The sequence below is a fragment of the Chironomus tepperi genome, unplaced genomic scaffold (assembly GCF_022539635.2).
Source record: "Chironomus tepperi strain 1889 unplaced genomic scaffold, CSIRO-AGI_Ctep_v1 contig_486, whole genome shotgun sequence".
Lineage (NCBI taxonomy): Eukaryota > Metazoa > Arthropoda > Insecta > Diptera > Chironomidae > Chironomus > Chironomus tepperi.
This window is the reverse complement of record NW_027226608.1, coordinates 1,344,770-1,360,379: the sequence shown is the minus strand read 5'-3', so window position 1 is coordinate 1,360,379 and position 15,610 is coordinate 1,344,770. Positions and strand designations below refer to the sequence as shown.

At 35.7% G+C, this 15,610-nt stretch overlaps 2 protein-coding genes across 2 annotated transcripts; both read left to right on the top strand.

Moving 5' to 3' along the window:
* The first annotated feature begins 734 nt into the window (after nucleotides 1-734).
* On the top strand, nucleotides 735-2,216 carry morgue (modifier of rpr and grim, ubiquitously expressed). Its single transcript, XM_070652370.1, has 2 exons — nucleotides 735-981; nucleotides 1,052-2,216. The coding sequence occupies exons 1-2, from the start codon at nucleotides 886-888 to the stop codon at nucleotides 2,156-2,158; spliced, it is 1,203 nt and encodes a 400-aa protein (XP_070508471.1). The 5' UTR covers nucleotides 735-885; the 3' UTR covers nucleotides 2,159-2,216.
* An 8,124-nt stretch (nucleotides 2,217-10,340) lies between these two features.
* LOC139099753 (probable cytochrome P450 313a4) lies at nucleotides 10,341-13,261 on the top strand. The gene is made up of 5 exons (XM_070652268.1): nucleotides 10,341-10,957; nucleotides 11,791-12,046; nucleotides 12,263-12,659; nucleotides 13,002-13,176; nucleotides 13,252-13,261. Exons 1-5 carry the CDS (start codon nucleotides 10,341-10,343, stop codon nucleotides 13,259-13,261), a joined length of 1,455 nt encoding a protein of 484 aa, XP_070508369.1.
* The last annotated feature ends 2,349 nt before the right edge of the window (nucleotides 13,262-15,610 follow it).

The following is a 15,610-nucleotide window of genomic DNA, read 5'->3' as shown; positions in this document are numbered from 1 at the left end:
GTAATAAGCTGAAGCGTCGCTTTAAAAATTGAAAATTCAAATTAGATTTCGGAATCAGCTGGTCTTTTAAGATAATTAAAGGAATTGATTGAATGTTAAGCTTAATATAATGAAGGAAGATATTGAATGATGAATGAGAATCACATGCTACCTGTTTTTTGGCTTTATATTGAAACTTATTGCGTTATTTGAGAACTTTTTCTAGCATTAAGCAGGTAGAAAGGAGTTTTTAAGTAGGGTTCATCTAAAATTGGGGATCTACAGTGGAATTTGGACGAATTTTAGGTAGATAGAATAAAAATTAGGTTCCGACCAAGATGACAAGACACTGCAATTTACGATCTGTTAATCCATCACTGAGTCTCGAGATTGACCAAAGCATTCATGAATTGGATGTGCAGACAAATGCTATGCTGAATAAAAGCTCAAAATTGACCCAGAATTTGAATTTAAAAGTCAGTTTTAATCGACTATAATCAATTCAAATCGACTTTGAGCTTTATCCTTAATCGACCAGATTTTGAAGGATACCTTTAACTTCATTGACTGGGGCGCAAGTGGGTCCCTCTATTGATGTCCTCTTTGAACGATAGACCCTGTTTTGGATGCTCCTTTGGTGTAGCAGTCGCCTTAAATGTACTTTAATCAATGAATTGAAGCCATTAGAACTAATTTCAATGCTAATACTAACAAAATCCTTTCCAACGGTCACTAAATATTCAAATCAAATCTGCATCCATCTACACCCCCTCCATACCGAACATAACAAACCATTATCATCAGTCATTTGTTTATATTTCAAGCAAAATTTTCCTCTTTTTCATCCATTTGTCAAAATAAAATCAAAAATTCAGTCAAATTCCCAACTTTAAAGTCATTTCAACCATGGCAGAAGGTCCATCAAAGTCACTGTCCACAAAGTCACTCGACAGCGACGAAGAATTTCGTGAATTTTGTGAAAATTTTACATTTTCCGGCTGTGTAAGTTGAAAAATTTCATCAATTTTTGAATTTTTGCATTGGAACTGACCAAAAAATCCCCAATTTTCAGGATCAATGCTTCATCTGCAACGGCTTCTACGGACCCAACTTCTCCCAACCAATCTGCGGTGTCTGTCACTCCTTCGTCTTCCACAACGAAGACGAAATCGAAATTGAAAATCACAACTTGACCAAATTTTCGGACGACGACGAGGAAGACAGTGGAAATGAGGAAATGCCAAATCAGCAGGAATTTGACGACAGCAGTGAAGTTGAAAGTGTCAACATGAATTTCCTCAACCGTCGACTTAACGTCGATCCACCGCGTGACGTTGCCGAGTTTGTGGACCTGCTGAGTCGTCCACGACTCGAGCAACGTGACGTCATTCACAATGAGATTGTTGAGGCACTTCCAGTTGAGATTTTATTAAAAATATTCTCATATCTTGATGACATTTCGTTGTGGACGACAAGTGAGGTATGCAAGAAGTGGCATACAATCCTGTCCCGGAACATCCCACAAGCATTTTGGAAGCGCTACCTTAAGGAACGATTTCCACTTTATCAGCAAATTTCAGGTGTTACAAATTGGATGCAAATGTATTGTTCGTTGATGTCTGCATGCTTTTGTCGGATATGTCTTGTCCAAATGGCCAATAAGACACCGATACAGGGTGATGTTAATGGAATTAATCATCTTAGGGCACGCAGACTTAGGAATGACATAAGATCTATAGCACAAGAGGGATCGACAGGTATTGATGCACTTCCGCTTGACGTACAAGAGACACATTGGCAGGCATCGATTATTGGACCAACAAACTCGCCGTATGAAGGTGGGAAGTTCTTCCTTTATATCCGATTCCCTTACAATTATCCAATGAGTCCACCACATTGTCGATTTCTCACGAAAATAATACATCCAAATGTCAGTCGACATGGTGATTTAGGTATTGATATTATACAGCATAATTGGTCTATATCCATAACAATCTCAAAGCTGTTGCTGTCGGTGCAGAGCTTATTGACTGATCCGTTTACTGAAATTTGTATGGAACCGGAAATTGGAAAGCTTTATGAGAATGAGACTGCAAAATTTAATGCACTGGCGAGGCATTGGACGTGGAAGTATGCAATGGTTGAGGTACTGCCGACGAATATTTTTAAGGATATTTAAATGATAGTTTTTAGGATGTAAAATAATAAAGGAATAAAAATTAAGAATTTATTGGAAATTTTGTGTATTTAACTTTGTGACAATACAACATGTGTGACATGACAATACAACCTTTGTGACACGACAACACAACGTGTGTGACATGACATACAACCTATGTGGCATGACATACAACCTATGTGACACGACATCCAACCTGTATGACACGACAATACAACTTGTGTGACACGACAACAAAACCTGTGTGACACGACAACAAAACCTGTGTGACACGATATACAATCTGAATGACACAACATACAACCTGTGTGATACGACAATGCAACCTGAGTGACACGACAACACAAACCATGTGACACGACATAAATAATTTGAAAAACATGAATTTTTATCAACATAAGCTTTATTATCCAATAGACACAAAGGTAGCCACAAGGTCATCATGATGCTACAGACCCAAAAATTCAGCACCAAACCCTAACCACCCCAAACTTCCAAATTCTTCTAAATTCTCTTCCTATACATTTGAATTTCATAATCATAATAACCGCCGCCATCCTTCCTTGGAAACATTCTTCTAAAAAAAATCATCAAAAGTCCAACAAAGATGACTGACTGTAAGCATATGCATCCCAAAACGGCTGTCGGATAGTCACATTCGATGAAAATTCGTTGTGCTGAATGTCCAATGATTAAAAATCGTTTGAAAATCTGTCCAATTACTGCAATCTTTTTGATGCATGATACTTTGAAGCAGGATGCAGTTAGGAGGTAGTAAGTGTACTTGACGATGTTGCCGAGGACTGTGAGGAGGATTGCGAGGGTTCCGTGGCCGTTTGGTCCGAAGCGGGTGACTATCCAGCCTGAAAATAAGGGAAAATTTTTGAGGATCTTCAATTTTCAATTTTGTCGGATTTTCAGCGGATTTTGACAAAATGTTGCCAAACTGAGACAGAATTTCACCCGATTTTTTTAGATTAAGGCAGATTTTCAACCGAATTAATCAAGACAATGATAAAAATTTTCCAAATTTTTACCAGATTGTGTCAGAATTTTACCCGATTTGACTGTGACAGCTTTTCAGCCGAATTTAGATAAATTGTGACAAATTTTGCCAGATTATGACAGAATTTTCGCGAATTTTTGCCAGATTGTAACAGATTTTCATCTAATTTTGCCAGATTGTGACAGAATTTCAGCCGACTTTCTTCAGAATATTGATTTAAATTTTCAGATTATGACAGAATTTCACCTGACTTTGCTGTACTGTGAAAGAATTTCATCAAAATTTGATCAAATTATACCAGATTTTGACAGAATTTTACCGGATTTTGACAGAATTTTTCCAAATTTTGGTGGTTCTTGACAGAATTTCACTCGAATTTTTGTCAGATTCTGTCAGAAAACATTACTCACACAAAACAGGGATGCTCAAATGATGAAACGTGTGCAACGACGTCACTTGTTCCTCCTTCTTCCTCAATACCATAAAAATAGTGTCCATAAGGTCCAAAAACTTGGTCAACATGACAAACCAACAAATTGTTATTTCAAATAAAGCCTTTTCATCATCCGATCGGTCAAGTGGCTGACACGTGAATGAATAATTATTCATCCATCCATTTTTAGTCATAAAATAAAATAAACTTAAATTTAAAATTATTTTTAAAATGTTGTACACAATTAAAGTTGATTTAATCTTTAACGGATCACGATTATTCATAAATGGTTTAAGGATTAATTTGGATGAAATTAAGTAAAATATTAAAATTGATAAAATTGGAAGTGGCGATGACATCAAGAGCCAGTTGTCGACACGTTTGTCGCCGTGGTCATTTAAGAGATTTTGAATTGAATTTATTGATAACATTTTTGTGGGTTTTTGGATGATTTTTGAATTTTTTAAAAAATTTTTTAATTAAATTTCAATTTTTTTTTTAATTTTTGATTTTTTTAAATTTTTAAATTTCTTTTGAAACTCATCAATCTAGTGCTTTGACGAAACTGCAAAAAGTATTTAAATATTTTACTGACTTGGTTTCAAATTCGTGACATTAAATTTATTTTTTTGAATTTTATGGTCAAATTATGAAGTTTGCAGTCATTTTATTGTCGTTAAAACGCTGATTCTGATGTTTTTCAAATGTTTTTGAGACTGCATTTAAAAAAAAAACGGGAAAAAACCGAAATTCCATCAAAATAGACCTTTGCCTGGGATATCCTACCCTTCCCTGTGCAGATAGACATGTCTCCCAGTGGAGTTCAAATGGATTCCACCTCATAGAGCCCAACCCTGCTTAAATCCTGAAAAATAATATTCCAATTTAATCAATATTTACTAAAACAGATCAGATGAAGTAATATAAAATATTTTATTTACAAATTTATGAACTTTTGTTACTTTAAAAAACAATACAAATTGCATGCTGTTCACGCATGTTTAAAGTGATTTTGATTTAAATTGATTATCGGAGGTAAACAACTGACAGGGGATATTGCAAAATATGTCCATAATAATGCTTAGTAAATAGACTATGAACTATAAGGGACTTTAAAATTTAAATTATGAAAATTTTGCTAATTTTAGTTGAGTCCATTTGTTGTAAATCAGTCATGTGCAACCTATGTGTCATGACACACATTAATGGTAAGCTTCAATAAAAAGCGCAAACGTCAGGCAGTTCATACCATTTTCTAAACAATTTGGCAATACAATAGGGTTCTGTGGAACACAGCTTGTCCACCACTGTTTTAAATTGAAGATTTGTTATCTTTATTTACAAACCCTTTTTGAAATTTTGCCAATGTTTCAGTACTTACTCAACAATATTTTTCACAGTCAAGAGCAAAGTTACTCTCAATAACATTTCTAATCCGTATTTGGGGTGGCCATATGGCTACTTATTTACTTCGCTGGTCGTACAGATCCATGATGATCCTGATTTTGACCCATTTATACGCCGTGTGCCTTCCACAGTATTACCTGAACTTGTAGTCGACTCAGATTTTTTTCATACAAAATTCGAGTAGTCTTCGAGCTCAAAGGTCATGTTTATGGAAATTGTCAAGTAATTATGGATATAAACTGGTATTACAGACCAGAAAATGACAAAATAAGATGAAAAATGTTTCGAAAATAGCTAAATCGTCCCAGAATCTGCTATATAGCCATCCCACATCAATAGTATTTGTGATAAGACGTGAGTAAAAATTTCATTAATAAAAATCTGAAAAGATTAAAATTATCAAGAGAATTGTGACTTTTTATTCTCAGTAGTCTAGTCTGACCGCTGTCTAGTGCAAAAGCTAATTAATGAATAAATATTTTACAATTTATTATCATAAAATTTAATCTACATATCATAAACATATGAGATTAAAAGAGAAAAAATTGACTATAAAAGTTGTGAATTAAATCGGAAAATTTTCATTTTAATCGAGATTATTGTGAAAGTTAAATTGAAATTGAAAATTTTAGTTGAAAATTTTAAAATTAAATAATTTTAAGAGTTCCAAATTTAAAAAATCTTAAAAATTTCAATTTTAAAAAAAATTGCAAAATTTTAAAAATTTCAAAAACTAACAAAAATTCGAAATTTCAAGATTTATAAAAAAATATAATTTAAAAAATATATAATTAAAAAAAAAAATAAAAATTTAGAAAGAATTTCAAAATTTAAAAAAAGTTTCAAAATTTAACAATTTACAAATAAAAAAATTTAAAAACTAAAAAAATAAAAAATTTTCAAAATTTAAAAATTTCAAAAACTAAAATTTTTAAACAAAAATTCAAAATTTAAAAAAATACTAAAAATTAATAAAATTATTTAATTTTACTTTTAAAAAAATACAATATTTTGAAAATACGATTGCGAAATCACTACTGATAAGACTCATCGACAATTAGAAGTCATTGAATTTTTTTACAATATTAGCAAAACAACAGAAAATTACACAACAATAAAACTGAAAACAAAAATAAATAATGTACCGGTAAGTGATCATATGAGCTTGGCAAGGTTCAAGAGGGTGCATTGGGGGGTCCGGGTCCAAAATTAACCCTCTCCGTTATTTTCTGACTCATTTTACCCCACCACAATCCTTACTCCCCTTCTCAATTCGTTCCTTACCCTTCTCCTCCCCCGTCCCCTCTGTTGGACGTTCCCAAAGCGTCTATAGCAGTAATGGGCAGCCTTATATTTTTGACGGCACACCTTGGTGATATGCATGTCTCGACCAAAACAGCACATGTCATATGGCTCATGTCATTTGCAAAATGTGCGTGCCGTGACACATAGGTTGTCCACCACTGCAATATATAATGCCTATGTCCTTAATGCTGCTGATACCAATAATATCAAATTCCAATTAATTTTCAAATATATTTTCAGATTTCCAACCTCCACCCTAACAATCTCCACCATCCTCATCCTATCCATCATCACACCATCCAGCACATCCATCACATCTCACAAAATCAACATAACCTGCAAATATTTCAAAGAATATCGAACCCACATTGGTGAAATTCCAGTCTGTTTTGTGACCAGCGACGAGTCAATCCTCTACGACGAGACCTACATCAACACAATAAGTCACAGCAACAAGACACTGACAAAAGACAGCAAAATCAGGCATTTTGCGACACTTAATAAATTTTATCATTTTATGCCGCAAGGACTTCCGTCCATATTTGATAAGCTACAAGGACTTGAAATAATCCACTCAAAATTGAAGGTAGTCAGGCTTAAGGACATCCGTGGGCACATCCATATTGAGTACCTTAACCTACGCGGTAATGACCTCGAGTGCATCGACGGTGACGTCTTTACGTACAATTTTAAGCTCAAATTCATCTCACTTGCTGACAATAAAATTCGACGATTTGATACGAAAATATTTCAAAATTTAGTCCAAATTCAGCAGTTCTATATGAATGGCAATTACTGTTACTCTTCTAAGGCTAACAACAGGCAGGAAGTGGTAAGCATGAAGGAGTCACTGTCACTGTATTGTGCACCATTGTACTCAATGTCCGTAGTTCCATTGATGTGCGAGAAGCTTGTCGAGTTGGAAATGGAAAATTCAAGAAATTTAAATCAGGAATTGGAAAAGGAACAAAGAATTAATATGGAATTGAAGGAGAAGTTGGAGGAACAGACTAAAATTAATGTGAAATTGAGGAACAAGTCGGAAGAGTCGGCGGAGGTGATTTGAGGGATTTTTGGATAGATTGTTGGTTATTTTTAAGGATTTATTGAGTCAATAAAGGTTGATTTTGTCATTTTTTAAATTAAAATCAGTGCTTTTAGTTCTGAACAAATTCGTGAGACTTAGACAGAGACCGAGATTACCCGAGACTGTCCGGAACTACCCGAAACTACCCGAGACTACCCGAAACTACCCGAGACTATCCGAAACTACCCGAGACTATCCGAAACTACCCGAGACTACCCGAAACTACCCGAGACTATCCGAAACTACCCGAGACTACCCGAAACTACCCGAAACTACCCGAGATTACCCGAGACTAACCGAGATTAACCGAGACTAATTGGCAATGTCTAAACTGAAACATTCGTTTGATTTCCAATAGTAGTCAGTGGTGAACAACCTCTGTGTCTCCAAAAATACTTAGAAATGCCATGAACCTCATGCCATACGCTGTTTCAGTCTAGGATTAACATCAAGGTGTGTCGTGGCAAACAGGTTGTCCAACACTGACTTAAGTAACTTTCTGCTTGACTTCTTTGTTGTACATAATCGCAATATCTGGTTGAAAAGTACGGTTTTGCGATTTCCACAATACCGCTGTCAATAACCTTAATTCAATTATTCGGAACATCAACTGCAAGTCACATAGCTTTAAGGAGATTTGTACATATTTCTAAAATTAGAACACTTAAGTGCTACTTACTTACTTTCGCTAGCCGTATCAATCAATTGTGGTCTATGATCACTGAACTCTCATAGATGTCGCCTAATATTAGCTCATGGCTGGATGCCGGCTACCAATTTCCAATTCAAATTTGCAATACTGTCACAGGAAGCTGTCGATTAGAGACAGTATTGTATTTGGTATTGATAATTGACAGTAAGCGGCAATGGTCAAGTGGATAGAGCGTCAGTCTACTGTTCGAACGTTTCGGGTTCAATTCCAGGGAAAATCTAGTTAGATTTGGATGCTTTTTCGCTGTTCTAGTCACACCAACTCGGTTTATGTGATTAGCTTTAGATGTCATCTGAGAGAGGTTATGGATTAGAATTGATCTGTACGGCCAGCGAAGTAAGTAGGTATGCAATATTGTCTCGATCGACAACTTCTCTTTCATGAGTTCTTTGAACACTCACGTGACCTTTTGCCATGCATAAAGTTAGTCATATAATTAAAACCCAGGCTTTATATGAAATACCGCGGTATTTGGCGGTATTTACATACTTAACAGCTCTTCTAATAACATGTAAGCTTGTTCAGATTGAAGAGCTTGTTCAGTTTACGACGCTTAACAATAGCCAGGCTTTCTAATGAGCCAATGCATCTTCAAATACCTCAGAACATCCAACAAGGTCATTTATGACGTAAATTGAAAAATCAACAATTTTTCCATAAAGAAGCTTAACAAAGTCTATCTATCTAGTGACGCAATAAGCAAATGCGACTTGGAATTCCGTGCCTTTATATTTATCGCTCAATTTGACTCACTTTCCTAATACTCATTAATACATGCAATAAAAGTAGCAATTAGACTTAAATAAACTTGAATTATCATTATTTTTAATATTTACAACTTATGTTTTGTGTCATTCTAGGATAGCATGACATACAGTAAGTAGATGTACTTAATTACTTGTAAGATAAGTAGAACACGATGGCTAATCATACATTGTATTTAGACGAGTCAATTGTTGTATGCAAATTTCTCATTAACGACGATCTTTGATTAATATACAATTTCAAATAATTGAGACAGGTGAGAGGGGGGGTGAGAAGAGAGAGGAGTCGGAGATCCGAGAGAGAAGCTTCAGAGAGGAGTGGGTGAGGGAATCACAAAATCTACAACTTAAATCCATTAAACGTCACTTGACGTCAATTAACGATTACACAATATTTTGGTAATAAAAAGTAAAGAAAAATGAAAGTTTTTAATTTCCATAAATTAGCAGTACGGTGCGTGTTCGAATTAGAATACAAAATTGCAATAATTTACTGACCAAATTGCATACTATCCGATAAATAGATAATTTTAAATGGATATTGATAATTTTAATAATCGGCATTTTACACGTGGTGATAAATATTGTGATGACTTTATTCTCATTTCTATTGCATTTTTTTATTTTTTGTTCGTTAAACTGTGCTTGAGAATGCAAATTAAACTGCCTACTGATTGACAGATTGTTTGACTGGTAAAAACTGTAACATTATCCGATTATTTCGCTGAGAAGCTGACTGGGAAACTGTCGAACACTTCGACTGTCTGATTTCTTGACTTGCTGGATTGCTGAAATTGTGAATTGCTGACTTGATGTATGCTTGAGTTATATTATGAATAAAAGTCAAATATTGTTAAAATATACATCTTTTTCTATATTTAAATAACAGCATAACTAGAGTATTGTTCATGTTTTGGTAAAATCAGCTATGCTGCTGAAATATATATTGACATTTTTGTTGATTAAATAAGGGTTTTTAACAATATTAGACTTTTATTCATAAATTTGTTAGACATTCCATAAATTTCCACAACATTAGTTGAATTATGCTCGAGTTGCTGAATTGGCTGACGACTGACTGGCTGACTGACTCATTGGCTAACTAATTGTTCCTGGTACCTAGCATTCTGATTGTCTAAACAATAAACTGATTGATTTAATGGATTATTGTGCCAAAATTGTGGTCGGCATCACGGCATATCCGAATTTATTCATAAAATGCGCTCTATTTTAAAATGCATTAAAAAATCTAATTTTAACTTCCAAATGATACAAAGTTAAATGACTTTTAACGCTAATTAACCTGCGTACCTTAAAAACAGTTAATATTTAATTAATATTTTCATTACATTTGATGAGCCACAGGAAATCCTTGTGTACATTCAGTAAAAATGAATAAAAGCATCTGTGCTGTACATGTATCGAGTTTAGTCTGATATTCAAGCTCAAACAGTCAATAAGTTAAGAAATGTTTGTACTTGAAACTTTAGTTCTGTTCCTTTTAGTGACAATTGTGACTTATTATGTCGTATTTCGATGGAAGCGCCAACGACTTTATGAATTAGCTGACAAGCTACCAGGACATGATGGATTTACATTATGGGAATCAATATACATGACCCTAACTGTCCATCGTAAAGACTACATACCAATAGTTCTGTCCTATATCAAGGATGAAGCACCGCTGACTAAACTATGGCTGCTTAAGCATCTCCTTGTGATGACCAAGGATGCAAATGTCATTAATAAAATATTTAATTCACCGTACACGGTTGATAAGCCTGAATTATTTTATGATGCTTTTTTGGTCAAGCGTGGCTTAATTGCCATTAATGGCGATGACCAGAAGGTCCATAGGAAAATTTTCACAAAATCATTTACACCAAAAGTGCTGCAGACATTTCCGGTCATATTTGATGAAAAAGCAAAGCAAATTATGGATATGCTGAACAGTCATGTAAATTGTGGTGAATTTGAGTTTATGGATTATGCTGGAAGTTATTCATTTGATGCACTTGGAACGACTAATTTGAATTATGATGGAAAGAGTTTCTTTAAAAGTGACATGTATCATGCATTTGAGAAGTGAGTTATTGATCTTTTAGTGACAATTGAGAGAGTGATGGGTAATGTGACCATGCGACAGTGTGACGAGTAACAATGGTGAACAACCTGTACTTCAAGAAACAATAATAGGCAAAATTTGTGTCACAACACAGTAGTAAGCAACCAATGTGACATGACACAGTAGTGGACAATCTATGTGACATGAGACAGAGTAGTGAGCAACCTATGTGACATGAGACAGTAGTGAGAAACCTGTGTGACGCGATATATTGGTAGACAACCGATGTAATATGACACAGTGGTATGCAACCTATGTGTCGTGATATATTAGTAAGCAACCAATATTACATGACAAATTATTGAGCAAGCTATGTGACACGACACAATGGGGAGCAACGTATGTGTTGTGACACAGTGTTGAGCAAACTATGTGACGTGACCAATTAATAAGCAAGTTTTGTGACTCGAAATAGTTTAGGACAATCTTTGGGACACGAAATTGTAGTGAGCAACCTATGTGAGGCGACACAGTGGTTGGAAGTCAATGTGATGTGACAAAGTTATTGGCAACATGTGTTTTGTCATTGTGTTCTGTCATTGTGTTCTGTCATTTTGTTGAGCAATATGTGTTGTGTGCCATTGTGGTGAGCAAAATTTGTTTTGTGTCACAGTGTTGAGCAACATGTGTTAAGCAGCACAGAGGTAGACATCCTGCTTATAGCCAAAAATCCTTGAAAATTCTATAAATCCAATGCGGTGTGTGATTTCAATCGAAGCTTACCCGTCATTGCTCAAACACATAATCAATATACCGCAATTTTAACCCAAAAATCTCTTCCTCCTCCCCCTAGATTCTCTCCCGTAATGGTTGACATTCTACCCTATCTCGTCCTTGGATTCACACGAAAACAATTACGATACTTTCCAATTGGCAAGAGAATTGATGAAATTTTTAATGTTTTTGATAAATACATGTACGACATTATTGACAATAATCATAAACATCCATGCCAAGATGAACATAAATTAATTAATGTACTGATGGATCCAAAGAATAAGTTTGATGATGATGACATTAGGGATGAGTTTATAACAATGATGATTGGGGTGAGTATTGGTGTTGGATTATTGGGGATTGTACGGAAGTGATGGGAGGGGTTTAGGAGCTGTCCCCTAGTTAGGACTGATTAGCATGACGCCCCTTATGGCTGACTAATCTCTCCCGATGTGGGAGGTCCAAAACCCCAATTTTCCCCACTCCCTAACTTTCGAACGTCCACCTTCAATCCACCAAACTCACCAAATTCCCAAAATCTATTCCAGGCCTTCGAGACATCAACAAAAATCATCTCAAGTGCCTTAATGATGCTTGGAATTCACAAAAATGTCCAAGAAAAATTAATTAATGAAATTAACGAAATTTACAGTCAGGAACTAGACACGCCGACAATAACTGTCGATTTCCTGAATAAATTTCAATATTTAGAGGCTGTGATTAAGGAAACGATGAGACTTTTTACAGTTGCACCAATTCTATCCAGACAGGCATCACAAGATGTTGAAATTGATGGATATTTAATACCGAAAGGAACTGCATTTTTATTGTCAATTGATGCGATGCATAAGGATGAGAAATATTGGGGACAGGATGCACATTTATTTAGACCTGAAAGGTTCTTAGAGACATTGTTGTATCCACATGCGTATGCGCCATTTTCTGGTAAGTGATTGATGTTAATGTCATGGGTAGATTGAAGTAGGATTAAGGCAGGGGTGAAAAACATGTGTGATGCGAGGCAATGGTAGACAACCTGTGTGATGTGACATGGTGGTTGGCAATCTGTGTGACGCAACACAGTGATGGACAACATGTGTGACATGACACAGTGATGGACAACTTGTGAGACACCACACAGTTGTCTACAACCTGTGTGACGCGTCATTCATGTCACAGTCATGTCACAGCCATGTCAGCCTGGTGTCGGATATCGATTAACTGACTTGTGCTATTCGGGGCATTTTGATCCAATTTCTAATTCTTCCTTCATTTTCCCCAAAATAGGTGGCCGTCGGATGTGTATAGGATACCGCTACGCTATGCTGTCCATGAAAGTATTCATCATTAATTTCCTTAAAACTTACAAAGTTAATTGCTCGACAAAATTTGATGAATTGGAGACCGAAATGACAATGACATTAAATTTTGTTAAAGGCTATAAAGTCAGTATTGAACAGAGGTGAGCTGTCACGTTCTGGTTAGATAGTGTTGCAGCCATGACTGCTTATATTATTTATAATTATTTATTATTAAGCAATAAGTAATAAAGTTGGAAATTTTTAAATTAAATTGAAATTTTTTATTGGATACATTGCTGATATTTGGGTACGGCTGCTTAACTTACCTGGGGGTATCCTATCCAGGGTGTCTTATCCAGATTGTCATACCCGGGGCGTCCTCCCTGGAGTGTCCTATCCGGGATGTATGAGGCGACCGGATATTTAATGTCAAGTCATGTAGTCAATCTGTGTATGGTAGAGTTGCCTACCCGACCGGAATATCCTCAAGTTACTCAACCTCACCCTATCCTAGGTACCTTTAAGTATGAAATTGGAGTATAGTCGTGTAGAATAGGATAGGATATCCAATGTAGATTAAGAAAAAGACCTCGACTTGGTATCTGATCTGTTTAATTAATACTCTTCAGGATATCCTTCATCAAGCTTAAGGAGATTGGATAGATGTAAAAAATGAACGGTACCTTATCCAAGACTATCCATGATTTATCCAGTTAATGTCTATTCATCTAGTTTTGTCCATCAATGTCCGTCTCCTTATATTATAATCCCTAGACTATCCCGTCTACAGAACCCTCAATAGACTGAAATTTGACATTTTGGAGAGCATATCGGAACTTGAGGTCAGTTTTTGCTTGAGTTCATTCAATATTGCAGGTTTCCAGTCCAATAACCGCATGCTTATAGCCTTGGATGAACTATAAGGTAGAACAGCAGGACGACACATCCAATAACCAGGATATACAGTTCTGCGGTTTTTGACCGAACTAAAGTCTTTGCTACAGTTGACAAGCCTCCATATTGACCTGCCCTAGCTACTAAAGCTGCTATAGACCATCAGTAGAGGCTGCCCTTACCGAAGGTCTGCAAAATCATGTCTTTGTCATTTACTAGGATTGATATTAATGTCCACAATTGCATTTGATGTCCGTCATTACAGTTGACATCCTTAACTGCTGTAAACGTTAGTAATTGCAATTTACATCCGTATTTGCAGTCAAAATGTAGTAAAATGAGAAAATAAAGCTAGGAAGTCCACTAACTTGTGACTAAAATATAAAAATTTTATAATTACTTCAAGAATTCAGTCGTGACAGTTCCAATAAAAAATACTCAAAAAATCGTGAAGAAATTTCAAAATTTTCTGTATAAAAGCCACTCCATGCCTTCATATTAAGTCACAGTTCCTTCCAAAATATTCAGTCAAAGCCATGAACAGCCTCACAATCTTCATCCTCACCTGCTTATCATACCAAGCCTTAGCTGGTGGTCCATCATTCCAGGAACCAGATCCATCAATCCAACAGCCATCGGAACTTCCATCACTAATTGCATCACGTCCACCAAAATGCAACAGCTGTGAGGAAGCCTTACTATATAACATGCCATTATCGCCAAATAATTGTGATTCAGGCACATTACCAAGGAACAAGTTGACATTTACTTATATGGAAGGTACATCGACTGGTACATGTAGTGGAAATCCAACATTGAAAGTCAGTGATGTTGATCAAACTATAATTGGTGTCTCGATTGACGAAGGTGATTTCAGATTCGATGACTAAAGATTAAGTTGTGGAAAATTGAAGATTTAATAAATTTTGTTGGATATACTTTGAGTTTGTAGACTTAATGGGGAGTATATTGGGAGTTTGGGGACATTTTGGACACATTTTGAAAAATTGGACTTTATGCTTGACTCGTTATGTATTGGGTGCATATCCAGCACCATGTCGGATTCGGTTGATATCCACCATCCTACTGGAGTCGGTTGATAACCGGCACAATTGTCAGACTCGAATCAAAATCCGGCACATTTGTCAGATTCGGTTGAAGTACGACAAAATTTTCAAATTCGGTTCAAAATCCGACACAATTTTCAGATTCGGTTGATAACCGGCAAATTGTCAGAATTCGGTTCAAAATCCGACACAATTGTCAGATTCGGTTGATGACCGGCAAATTGTCAGATTCGGCTCAAAATCCGACACAATTTTCAGATTCGGTTGATAACCGACAAATTGTCAGATTCGGCTCATAATTCGACACAATTTTCAGATTCGGTTGATAACTGGCAAATTGTCAGATTCGGCTCATAATTCGACACAATTTTCAGATTCGGTTGATAACTGGCAAATTGTCAGATTCGGCTCAAAATCCGACGTAATTTTCAAATTCAGTTGATATCGGGCACAATTGTCGAATTCGGCTCAAAATCCGGTACAGTTGTCAGATTCGGATGATAACCGCCAAATTGTCAGATTCGGCTCAATTTTCAGAGTCGACTAAAAATCTGGCACAATTGTCAGATTCGGTTAATATCCATATAACATAAGTAAATACCCTAAAAATGCTTTATTTGTTCAGTTTATCAAT